The following is a 13,714-nucleotide window of genomic DNA, read 5'->3' on the forward strand; positions in this document are numbered from 1 at the left end:
GAGAGGAATGATCCACCAAAGGAGCAATCTTCTCTAGCCAATGACTTTGCCATGCTTGTTACAGAGCTGCCACTTCTTTCTACTTCTGTAGGAGGCTCCCTGAAACTTGAATATCTCTTTGAGTCTGGTTAACAAAATTTAAAAGCCTTCATCATTTGGGTTTTTTCCCAACCTATTGAGATGCGCGTAACACACAAGTATGTCCTTAACTGCTTTTGGCAGCCCTGTTAATAGCTAAGGTAATGATGACTGTCCAGTAAATTGATGCGTCACCGTGCCTTTGAGTGAAGCTGTTGTGTTGCACATTGGCATTGAGTAGAGGTGACATCGTGCTATGTGGTTTGTGTTAAACATTTCAGCCGTCCAGCAGTCAGCGAGACTCAGAGGACGTGGAGAGTACGGGGATGACCGGTATGGACAGCATGAGTAGTCAAGGAGCCAAGTCCATCTATGCCCGGGAGGCCAACATCATCATCAACTACCGACGGCTCAGCCACAGCCTCAGAGAGGTAAGATCTCACAAAACTTCAGCTGACCTGCTTCAGTCGCAAACTTCAGGGGCCTGTTGCATAAAACTTTTTACCTGAGAAAAGTCATTTTACTTTTAAACAGAACCTTTTCTTGTGTTAAAAGTCAGTAGCAGAATCATACTAGCCTGGGTTTCCTCGGGTAAAAAGATTTTATATGCTATAGGCCCCAGGTGTCCAAAGCTATTTGATGTATTTTTAAAATCATGAGGTGGAAATCAGGAAATCTTAACTCCTTGTGATCTCACAATTATGTGACAGCAGATGTGCCATTAAAGTGGGGGAAGGAAAAGTCAAGTGACCAATATTTTGATAATTGAAATAAAGAGGGCAATATCTGTCAAATCCAAGAAGGGATCATACTGGTAATATCTGGTAAAGTGCCCCTATACAATGCCCTCCAGTGTTCACAGGTGTTAGCAGTTGTTATCAATTTTGGGTGGACCACAATGACCTTCAAAGCTGTTTGAGATGTGAACAGTTCAATTCTCTGTATTCTTGTTAAATGTCCAGAATGTCCTGTCAGACTTGTTTTTAAGTTGGTCCTAAGGTACTTAATGGTATATTTTTCAAATACTAAAAAAAAAAAAATACAAAGAAAATGCTATGAATGTGCGATATTTAAAATACTGACATATTGCTTATGTTGGAGTTTCACACTTTAGGAGTATTTTTGTTTTGTTTTCTTTAAAGCATACAAAGCTTTTTCTCATTGTTTAGTTTACATTACCACATGTGATGATTTCATTACTTGCTGGGTATTAAAGCACAACTGATGTTAAAAGCACATTTTTTGTTTCTCCCTAGCTTGAGGGAAGTGAGATCAAGGAAGAAGGAGACAAGCTTGCATCTGGGATATCAAGCATGGAGGCTACCCTGCAGCGAATTGCAGCACCAAACATGAAAGCCATGGAAAAGTAAGAGATACTTTCACTGCATGCTTTGAATGGAGTCCAAATTGTTTAAGGATAGATTTAACAGACAATTCACTTTGACCTTGAGAAAATTATACCCCCATGTCAAAGTTTGAATAATGCTTGAGTATAGTCATGGTAATCCAGTATGACCTCATCCTGTCATTGTTGGTAGACAGTCATTTGTCACCTCCCAGTAACTTGCATGTCCACTCCACGTTTAGGTAAGGTTTGTCCAAATTCTGAACTCTTTTTATGATATCTGTCTTCAAGCTGCTAAACCTAACTGTACGCATCAAGTCAAATGATGGTGGGATCCCAAGAACCTGTCAGTCCAGAGAATGAAAGACGCCAGATTGATTGTTCCTCAGCTAACGATTTTGCCTCTGAATATTGAGGAAGTGTATGCACGAATTACAAGTGCTTGAACTTGGGGCCTCGGTTGTCAGCTGAGAGCACTTGACTTGGACTTTTTTTTTTCTTCAGGCCGACAGGTTCTTAGGTTCCCACCATCACTTGACTTGATGCATACAGTGAGATATTGAGATATGGCACCTGCTACAGTGAGTAAAAAAAAAAAAATATATAAAAAGAGTCCAGAATCCAGACGTAGGTGGGGTTGGATAAATAATGTAAAATCAATTGAACAGAATGGTGGAACTTTCATAAATATCAGACATAGCAGAAGAAAGTTATGGAAGTATCTTCTCTTTTAATGAAACAATGAAATTGATCACAAACTCATATGCAAATTAGATGAGGTAATCATGTCCAAGGCTCACATTTGAATTTATCATTTCCATAACTTTTTCCCTTTCAAGGTTGGATGGTGTGAAGGAACGATTCCAGTCCACCACAGAGGACTTTGAGGCCGCCAGGAAGCGAGCCAAGAAGGCCAAGCAGCAGTTTGAAATCATCCGCAAACAGCGCTATGAACGCTTTAACACCTGCTTTGAGCATATCTCAAACCGCATTGATGACATCTACAAGGTGAGATACTGAACTCCTTTCATAGCTATAGAAGCTGGAATATGTGCTTAAAGCAGGCTTGCTGTAAGATACAATACCTTACCCATTATACAACACCTAAACAGAATGTAGCTATCCAATTGGTTGATTGCCCATCACATGACATTCAGTTAAAAGTACCATCACACACTGTCTCTGTCGGCCATGCAGTTTTGTGCGAGCAAAAATGGGTATCGCATGGCTGACGTCACCAATTTCCATCGACCCCCATGTTAAGGAACAAGTTCACCTTCATAAACATAAGGATTGAGAGAATGCAGCAATATTAGTAGAACATATCAATGAAAGTTTGAGGAAAATTGGACAATCGATGCAAAAGTTATGAATTTTTAAAATTTTTGTGTTGGAACCGCTGGATGAGGAGGCTACTAAGGCTCGTGAAAATGTAAAGAAAATTTAACATATTTTCACTTTTTTCGCATAATAAAAGAGCACTTGACTTGCCTCTTTCTATAGGCAATGGGAATAATATTACCCATAACATACGTCAGTAACGAGTCAAGGGAATGTGTACTTTTTTTCAAAAGATGAAATTTTGTGAAATTCTCTTTATATTCTTCTTATATTGTTGTAGGCATGTGACATCATACACTGCAGTAGTCTTCTCATCCAGCGGTGACTGCACAAAAACTTCAAAAATTCATAACTTTTGAACGGATTGTCCGATTTTCCTCAAACTTTCAATGATGTGTTCTACTAATATTGCTACATTCTCTCAATCCTTATGTTAATGAAGGTGAACTTGTCCTTTAAACTCACAAATGACTAGAAGTTTTTGCGCCATTGCACGGCTCTGGTGTCACAATAAACATTTGCCGCGCGCACTCTCAACAATCAAAAGTGCACTTACAAGCGCCTATTTTGTCATTCAGTTTTGTAAATTACTTCAACCAGTCGGGTTCGCGTACGTGTACTTGGCTGACTATGACTATGCTACTCAGTCGCCTCTCAAGGAAAATGGTTGCCATTTCTGTGCTGAATTCAAGGATCTGTGTGGACCACATCATTCTGTTGACGTTCGAGGTGTTGTATAAAACAAATAGTGTATGGTCTTTACTCATGGAACAAGATTTTGCACTCGGTGAAAGATGAGGCGCACTCTTCAACTCGGCTTTGCCTCGTTGAATAGAGCGCCTCTATCTTTCGCCTCGTGCTAAATTCTGTACCATCACACTCGTGACCATTCACTATTTGTATAATGTCTGAATGTGTGCTTAGATAAGGTTTGCTGTAAGATGCAATACCTTGCCCACTAGCATATTTTTCCCAGCAAATTTTGTAGCATTGTCATATTTTCAATTTCCTTATTTCATGCACAAGATATTTTTGTGCACCCTGTCTTCTAGCCTGCATGTTTTCTTGTGAAAGTGAATCATAATTTCAGAGTGTTTCCTTTGGCCAGGCCCTTCTGTATGCACTGGAAATATTGGGCATTTGTGTTCATTGTCCTATCAATCTAGATCAAGTCAGTGATTGTTTCCTTCAGATTCTATACCATTTCAGTTTACAGGACACATTTGTGTGTGGCATATACAAAATGTGATAGTTTGGTTGGACACAATTTGGTGTGTGTGTTGAAAGATGGCTGATGTGTTGATGATTTGTTGGAGTATGTATCTGGATGCAAACGTTTGTGTTTGGGTTGGGTTTTTTTTTTCAGATTGGTTAAATCAAGTAGTTTGTTTTTTGTTTTGTGTTACCTATTTTTCTGTCATTACATATGTAATGATAGAAAATACTAGATGAGACTGAACAACCATTGTGACTGCATTTCAACCATCAAAATAATTTGAATTTAGTGAGAAATGTGTTTGACCTGTAATGTTTTTAAGCTGTTGTTGACCATTTTACCCCTCAAGCAAGCTCTTGTGGTATCCAATTGAAGTAGTATGTGTAGTTATAAAGAAGCCTCATGATTGTGTGAAGAAAGATTGCTTTGCCTTGTATATGAGAGAGAAAATAAAATCTTACTGTCAATGTAAAATAGAGCTTAAAAACTTACTGGTCTAATGAGTAACACAAGGTGCTTTCATCCCAGTCAGCTTTTGTGAATAGCATGAGGTTCTTTTGTTGCTCACCATTGTACTTGTGGACTAGAAACCCAAATTTGGGGTATGTTCGAGTGCTCAAAAATGAACCAAAGCGAACCGTATTGTACTATTACTAAGCCAGATTTGAAGTGTTCGAGTGCTCTGTGGAGAGAGCGTACCTCGTGAGTTATTTTTAGAGGGGGTCACACATTTTGTAGTAACAGGGTCATTCACTTAATGCGCTTAAGCTACTTACAGATGTCCCAAACAAAGAGAATGAACTCTTTGCATTGTGACATATGCTTGGACATATGTGTGTGTGTATGTGCATTACTTCACATGCAAACTTTTGGTATGGTTTTGGTACCCTTTTGGAGCACATCAGGAAGTTATCCACTTTTGGCTCAGTTCAGTACGGTATGGTTCGGTTTGCTTTGAGAGAGCACTTGCACCCACCCATATACACAATTTTTCCTTATGGTAGTTCATTTATTATAAACTGAGCACACATAGGGCTACTACTCTTTTATATTTTCTTCTCCTCATGCTTCACAGTGCATCTTGGAATAGGTATAGATGGTGCAATATTAATAAATGTGTATTATTATTTTAATTTATATTACTCTACTAATATCACAAACACCAACTTAGATCTACTTCATAAACTTAAGTTAAAATTTCACACAGTGCAGAAGTTCAGATCCCAGGGATCTCGCCAGCGTATATCACCCTTGTCGGCCCCGACAAGCGTGCGGTTTGAAGAAGCAATTGCCGACAAGGGTAAAACTTGCCGACAAGGGTAACACCACGCGTGAACTTGCCGACAAGGGTAACTTGCTTGACGAGCTAAGTTCGGACCAATTTCTCGCCTTTTTCAGTCTTTATTATCTGGCTATAAAAGAAGCTGGATGTTGAAAGCAGCAGCAGTTTACATACTTATACAAGCGCAAAAATTTATCTACGCAGTCACCGCACCGATCACAACAACGCGGCTCAACAGAGCGACGTACTAGCTGATACACACCACATCACACACTTGCTCACTCACATGCGCTCTTATTTGGGATCCACACACACATGCATGCACAAGCACCCAGCCGGCCACTTACAGCCGCCTGCGTGTACAACGGTACAGTGTATTGTGAGAGGGAGAGAGAGGACGGAAAGAGAGGGTCGGAGGCCGAAGGAGGCTGAGGAACGCTGACACGTGCTCGCTTGTTGTCACGCTTGTTGTCGGGTTACGCAAAAACAAACGATATGAAATGCATGCCCCCCTCCGCCAAAGGTTGTATTTTTTTTTTGTGGCTGCTTTGGTTTGTTTGTTAGTTTGTCTGCCTGTCTGTCTCTCTATTCGCAAAATAAGTCAAAATTTGGGAACAGATTAGGATGAAATTTTCAGGAACAGTTACAGTTGGTTGGTAAAATGGCGCAAGGAACAGATGATTAAATTTTGATAGTGAGCAGGATTTTATAATACCATTGAAATTCACCGCCAGGATCCAGGATTTTTAGACTTTGTTTCGTATATTTGAAAGGATTCGTATCAATTCTTTAGGAAGCTGGCCATCGGATGATGCAAAATTAGATGCGTTCAAAGCATTGCCGCAGAGAGAAAATTAACTCCATTTTTCGTTAAAAAAAAGAAAAAGAAAAAAGAACGTGCGATGGAGTAAGCAAATGCAAATTGTTATTTAGGTTTTGGTAGTTTCAGTGGGTTATTTTTTTTTTTTTATCTAAAAAGCCATGCGTTCCATTTTAGCCTTTTCAATTTCCATGGATTTGTAAACGTCATTCGTGAATATTCCATTTTCCTTCTCCGGGCCGAAATTTATAGTAATTCTGTCATGATGGTCTTTCAATTTCAACGTACGTAATGCTCCACGTGCTTCTGGGTTGGTTTGTTAAAAGGTGGGTTAGGGGGCCTTCATGGGCAGAAAATAAATGGATTATCATTCATCAATATTCCCAGTTGGTTTACACGCTATGTACACGCTGTTTACGACCACTGAAGCAAGGTGGCAGTACCCGCGACATTCTTTATCTGACACCTGGCTTTCGTGGAAATTTCATGGAAATTTCCACAAGCCATGATATCAAGTTTCCCCACTGCTTGAGGTCGTGCTTTTTTTTATTCTTCATTACGAACATCAATTTTTTCAAGTTGAAAAGTGTAGATAATTTGCTTCGAGGACGTGTTTCTTTCTTTTTTTTTTCATTGCAGCGTCGGTAACATTTTGTTTTGTTCATCGTCCGTGTATGGCAGGGGTTCATGGGAGGAGAACGATAGGAATGACTGGGGAGAAAATAAACTGAAAGAAGGAAGCATCTTTTGAGCGAGCTGTCTTTGTTTTCTCTACACCAGCATCAGTTATCGCCAGCAAGGTTCCTTTTTTTTTCGTTACTCCGACAGATTAATGATAAAATGATGCTAGATTCTTTATTCTGAAGGTTCGTTAATCCAAAAATGATTAAGAAAAAATGTCCGTTCATTTCACGACGAAATCAGTTTTGTTATTTCGAACGTCACAAGCTGCCAGTGAAATTTCGGAATAAAACGACGGCACAAAACAGCATGTTTTCGTACTCTTAAGGGTCTGTTATTCCGACAGAAGTAGTAATGATGAAATAATAAATTGTAGATTCTTTATTCTTAAGGTTCGTTAACCGAAAATTGAATAAAGAAAAATGTCCGTAAATTTCAAAACGAAATCAGTGCGTCATTTCAAACGTTTTGCCAGTGAAATTTTGGAATAAAACGACTGCCCCAAAACAGTTGCAGTTTTCTTACTCTGAGGGTTCGTTACTCCGACAGATTAATGATAAAATAATGCTAGAGTCCTTATTCTGAAGGTTCGTTAATCCAAAAAATGATTAAGAAAAAATGTCCGTTCATTTCACAACGAAATCAGTTTTGTTATTTCGAACGTTTCTGTCAGTGAAATTTCGGAATAAAACGACGGCACAAAACAGCGTGTTTTCGTACTCTATAAGGGTCTGTTATTCCGACAGAAGTAGTAATGATGAAATAATAAATTGTAGATTCTTTATTCTGAAGGTTCGTTTTAATAACCGAAAATTGAATAAAGAAAAATGTCCGTAAATTTCAAAACGAAATCAGTGCGTAATTTCGAACGTTTTGCCAGTGAAATTTGGAATAAAACAACTGCCCAAAAAAACAGATGCACTTTTCTTACTCTTAGGGTTCGTTACTCCGACAGATTAATGATAAAATAATGCTATATTCCTTATTCTGAAGGTTCGTTAATCCAAAAATGATTTTAAAAAATGTCCGTTCATTTCACAACGAAATCAGTTTTGTTATTTCGAACGTTTCCGTCAGTGAAATTTCAGAATAAAACGACGGCCCCAAAGCTGTTAGTTTTCTTTTACTCTGAAGGTTCGTTACTGCGAAAGAATAACGATAACACTTTAGATTCTTAATTCTGAACGGTCGTTAATCGGAAAACGATAAAGAAGAAATGAAATCGGTTATAGTTTTCTTACCCTCAGGGTTCGTTACTCCGAAAGAATAATGGCAAAATAATACTCTACATTCTTAATTCTGAATGATCGTTAATAGAAAAATTATAAAGGAGAAAATATTCGTTTATATCCAAACGAAATCAGTTTTGTTATTTCGAATGTTCTGCCAGTATAATTTCGGAATACAACAACGGCCCCAAAACAGTGTTTTCTTATTCTGAAGGTTTGTTATTTTTCTTATTCTGAAGGTTTGTTATTCTGAAACAATAACGATGATAGATGATAGATTCCTTTCGAAGGTTCGTTGATCGGAAAATAATAAAGAAAAAATGCTTGTTAATCTTCGAACGAAATCAGTTTTATTTTGAACATTCATCTGTAGTACCGACCTTTGGTGTTGTTGTTGTTTTCGATTACAAACCTTCGAAGTACTCAGTAATGAATCGTTTCATTTTATGATTAAACAAACCTTCAGAATAATGACCATCATTACATTTAAAATTGTATGATATCTCTTTGATGTCACGGCCAAACTACCGCAGTATACCCAGAAAGGAAAGTGCAACGATGTCCCGAAAGTTCTCGATCGCTTCTCGCGCATCTGCATGCAATAGGCCTACCACGTGGTCGAGCAGACGGCGAGAAAGCAACATGGCGCGCGTTGTTGCGATGCAGAGGCGGCTAATTATTGCAACAGTGAAACAGGAAAGGCCTAAAAGAAATCGGAACTTCCACCATCGGCACCTACTTCTCTTTCATTTATTATTTAGGAACTGCCGCTAACAAAAGGTATGGAGTTTCTGCATTGTTTCTGTGAGAATATGCCCCTCACAACGTTCATTACATCTCCGTGAAAATGTCGCATTTAGTGGCATTTTAGCGGCGATTTATCTGTGTTGTATTGAGCATTAGCGAAGGCTTCCGTACCCCCAAAACAGCGCGCATAAATGCCGACAAGCGTGAAGAAATTCCTGGCGAGAACCCTGACATCCTATCGGTATGCAAGTCAGCTTGAAATCAGCAACAGGGAACAGAAATCATAGCACAGCAAAGGAGGGGGGGGGGGGGAAGAGTTTAGGAGAAAAGAATGCGAATTTTGTGGTATGCATGTACAAATATCAGTGGGCAATCATGTCTTTGTATAGATCTGTGGCACAAAGAAGACATGACCATTTGTTGTGTGTATGTGTTTGTGTGTGTGTAATTCTAACATTGACATGCTGCCTTCATCAGCATTTCATCTGAAAAGGGTCAGTTTTCAATAGCCACAATGTAGAGTAAGAGCATACCTACACAGACTCCAGGTACAATACAGTGACACATTGAAAAATGTGGGGGGGGGGGGGGGAAATAAAGGAGAATGCCAGTTGAATAGATGTTGCTTAAATGTCATGTCAATTAATGAGACAGGAGTTGATGTAAAGGCGTAATTTTCCATTTGCAGATGAAACAAAACCCAGCATTAGTGCTTCAAAATAGTTCTAAAATGTGAGTGAGGGATACGTGTAGAAACAACCAATATCAAAATTTGAATCAGTATAATCAATGTTAAGTATGGTTGAATATACAAAATGTGAACAATAGTTATAATAAAAATGTTTCCAGACTCAACCGTCTTCAGTTATGATTTATTGAGAAAAATGGTGATATATCTCCTTATATTTTAGGCTTTATTGCAAAAATTTTATATGGTAGGATGTTTTGTGATACAACTGACCTACACATATTCATCAAATGTGATATCTATAAAATTTTTAAAATCACTGCTCCGAAAGGCAAACAGTACCTTTAAGTGTTGACAGTAGTTTGAATCAAATACAGTATTGCTCAGACACAATGCTGAAGGAAAAGAGAAAGGGAGTGTACTACACACTGCAGGTGCATCATCATCATCACCATCATCATCATTAATTTTGATTTTTTTTTTTCAGGGTAACAACATAGTAGACAGCTGTTTTCAATTATTTTGCATTACAAATTTTAAAAGAAAATGATATGCTGATCTGCAGTACAGTGACACCTCATTATAAAATGGTCCGATATAACGATACACTCTTATAAAAATAGGTGGTTTTGCATGTCTCAACTCTTTGTTTTTGTAGTGTCCCAATTCTTTGTTTTTGTACAGGCTTACATAGTGAGAAACCTTATACAACATGATAATTTTGGTGGTTTTGAGATTCTCGTTACGAGGTTCCCCAGTGCCGTAAATAAAGGATATGACTAATTTGAGAATGTCCAAACAGTGTACTTGCCCATTCACACTGACTGTGCAGTGGGCTCCATCGTTTTGTATTGTTTTTGCCATAGCTCCCTCTCCTGTTCTTAAAGTGAAATGCCTGTGCAGATAGGCTTGGGATTGACTTCATTTGGTTTAGTATATATATATTTTTTTTATTTTTTTTAGGGGGGGGGGGGCTGCAATAGCGGTCAGGCATAATAATGTACACAGGGTTCGTCCCTCTCCCATCAGTAGGCTACTGCTGTACCACACAATGGCACTCCACAGACCAAGTAGTAATGGTTCTCTGAAGCACACTGGCATTCAGAAACTCTGAGCTCATTGTTACATGAGGTACTAAACACTGCCAGCAGAGCACTACTTAGATAGAAAAAATGCACTCCAATTTCGATGTGACTCTTATAAACAGATCTGTTACAGGCAAACAATGAAAATTCATTTCAATGGGAAAATCTGAAAGATTAAATTAGAATGCCATATTTTGCTTACAGTAATACTGGTTACAATCTCATACACTGAATGCATATACTGTAACACATGATATTCTCGCGGCATGAAATTTTCGCGAATTGGAGCCAACGGCCTTTTTCGCAGCATGAAATTTTCGTAAGTTGCCTCTAACATTCAATGCATATAGTGTACACAAGGACTTTTGCGTGCATTTTAATTTTGCGAATCTTGGCCCTCGCAAAATTCGCGAAATTCAAATGCACGCAAACATTCCTCATTTTACAGTATATTAGATGTAATGGTAATGTCATTGTCACACAACTTCTCCTGTTGGCTGGTGCATGCAACATTTCATACAAAATTTTTGTATCCAAAATTGCCTATTTAAGTACAGTGCACTTCCGTTATAACGAACATGGTTAAAACAAAATTCTGGTTACAATGAAGTAAGAATTAAGGCTGCAACGTTATCCACTCTATGTATATTTATTGTTTATTTGTTCGGTTAAAACGAAATTTCTATATAACAAAAAAAAACTGCTAGTTCCCGAATCCACTGCATCTAGCTACTCCTGTGTCAAAGAGGGTCTCAGATGTAGAATGGGTAATGACATTTTCAAAAAGAGAGCAGTAACATCATCTTGAACATCTATTTACCATGTATCACAAAACCTACTAAGAGTTGCTCTGATTTTTATTTCCAGAAGACTGGAAAATGTATGTTGAGTCAAGTAGGCTGATTAGGGATTGTTGGTATTTTCTGTCAGAGGAACCATTTTGCTGTCAAAATATGAAATTACAAATATGGGACCATTAAATATAAACACTAAACAAAAAGTTAGTTCCCCCTAAAACAAACCTCTGTAATTTATGAATCAGGGACCTTTGAGGAAATCTGAATACAGGACCATGTAGCTGTACTTCCTGGCTACCTTTCATGTGAAATTCAGTGGAAATCATTGGGTCACGCTTGAATGAGCATGACTTAAAGTCAAAATGGTCACTTTTTGAAGTTCACAAGCCCAATTTTGAAACTTTGATTGGGTGATAGCAGAACAAATTTCAATTTTCCAGGTTAAAGAGGCATTCAACATGTAATTTATGTGCTTCTTATCAATCCATGTGACTTTTGCACAAAATTTCACGGTTGAGTGACCACGAGATGAAAATTGCCAAAGCGGCCGATTTGACATGTTTCTCGTGGTAATTTCTATCAATTGAGATTGAATTCGTGTGTTGAACAGCTTTTACACACAATTGACGTAATTTCACGGTTGAATGAGCACATTAAAAAAAAAGAAAAATAACAATTTAAATTGTGCAGTAAGAATTGCGATAATTTTGTGCACTGAAATCAACTGTTTAATGCTTTTTGTGTTGTGTTTAATACCCAATTTCATACAGTGATCCCCTGACATTTCAGTCACACTTCAATGAGCATGGGGGCTGAAAAATCTTTTTTATCCTATTGATAAACAAAGTATTCATTGTGTTTTATGTTTTAGTTGAAATGTCGGGAAGTTAGTCTGATTTCAGTGAAAAAAAAAAAAAAGATAATTTCAATAAAAAATGACAATGCGACATGCTTCAGTGAGCACATAAGATGAGCATAGTGTGCAGGTCAAAACACTCTTTCGTGGCTGAAATTCCCATAAGATTTACATTTGTTTTGTTTATGAAGACGTGTTCAGCGGTGTTGGCGGATAGAGCCTAAAAAGTGAGTGGAGATGCTACAAAATCTGTGTGATATTGCCATAACAATCACATAATAGTCAACCAACATTTTAAGCAACTATCATCACCATCACAATTCTGAACACCACATGAACAGCAAAGGCCACTATCTCACCACAATCAATACCAACAGCAAGTAGCAATAACTCTCCTTTTGTTTGTTAAACTGCACGGTTCACTTTGAATGCGAAACCTTGTGAAAGATAAAAAGTAGAGACAACCAACAAAGAGAAAGAGAAGAAGAGAAAGAAAACAAAAAAAAGGAAGAAGAAGGAGAATGACGACAAGGAGCAGATGGAGCAGTAAGTCAGATAAATGAAGCGGGAGGAGACAACAAAGAAAATAAAGAAGATATGTACAAATAAATGAACACAACTTTCACTCAACTGTGTTCGCTTATAAATTCAGACTTTTATTCTTGGTATAGTTCTTCCAGATTGTGTCTGTCAATCATTTTCACGTGGAAATAATTGAAAACAATACAAAAAACAAACAGCTTAATTGAGAATAAATAAAGATGGATACAGCACTAAAAGTCTTGACACTAGAAAACACTTTCAAAAGATAATAATACAAGATGTACAAACAAAAATATAGACTTCCCTCATAATCAAACGAAAGCAATGTTTAGCAGCACATACAGCTAAGTGAAATTTTATCCTGACATGTCTAATGTTGGTTCGGCGTAACTAAATTAGAGTTCTACTTGTCTTTCAATAGCGAGTGTAGCCACCATTTTGCTCGATGACAGCATTGCATGTCATCCCCATGGTGCGGATGAGCTTCGCCACTCTTTCCTGGGGGATGGCTAACCACTCCTGCAAGATCTGTGTCAGGTCCTCGACTGTGGTAGCCTCGTTCACTCACCTATACACAGCCTGTTTCACCTGGTCCCATAAGTGTTCAATGGGGTTCAGGTCAGGTGAATTGGCAGGCCATGTCATCCTCTGGATCCCCTCTTGGCGCAACACAGTGTTCGCCTCTCGGCAACGATGTGGACGGGCATTGTCGTCCATGAAGACTAATCCATGGCCATGGGCCGCTGCATAAGGAGGACGTGGGGACGCAGGATCTCCTCCGCGTACCTGTGTCCATTCAGTTCCCATTAACCTGAACCAGAGGTGTTGTGTTTCCCAGACTGATGCCAGCCCACACCATGATGCTGCCACCACCGTACGCTGTAACAGGCTGGACGCAGCATTCTGTGTGCTTCTCACCTCTCCGGCGCCAAACACGTTCCCTGCCATCAATGTGTCTCAGACACAGACGAGTCTCATCTGAGAAGAGGACATTCCCCCCATTCTC

The 13,714-nt window shown here is 38.6% G+C and overlaps 1 protein-coding gene across 2 annotated transcripts in view; it reads left to right on the forward strand.

The window, feature by feature from the left end:
* The window catches only part of LOC140246185 (structural maintenance of chromosomes protein 1A-like), a 56,787-nt gene that overhangs the window by 27,105 nt on the left and 15,968 nt on the right, over positions 1 to 13,714 (forward strand). For both annotated transcript variants that reach the window (XM_072325629.1, XM_072325628.1), the window contains exons 19-21: positions 360 to 509; positions 1,335 to 1,444; positions 2,263 to 2,431. In XM_072325629.1, the coding sequence (XP_072181730.1) occupies positions 360 to 509; positions 1,335 to 1,444; positions 2,263 to 2,431 (429 nt within the window). The remainder of the gene's footprint in view (positions 1 to 359; positions 510 to 1,334; positions 1,445 to 2,262; positions 2,432 to 13,714) is intronic.

Source organism: Diadema setosum, chromosome 2, assembly GCF_964275005.1.
Source record: "Diadema setosum chromosome 2, eeDiaSeto1, whole genome shotgun sequence".
Lineage (NCBI taxonomy): Eukaryota > Metazoa > Echinodermata > Echinoidea > Diadematoida > Diadematidae > Diadema > Diadema setosum.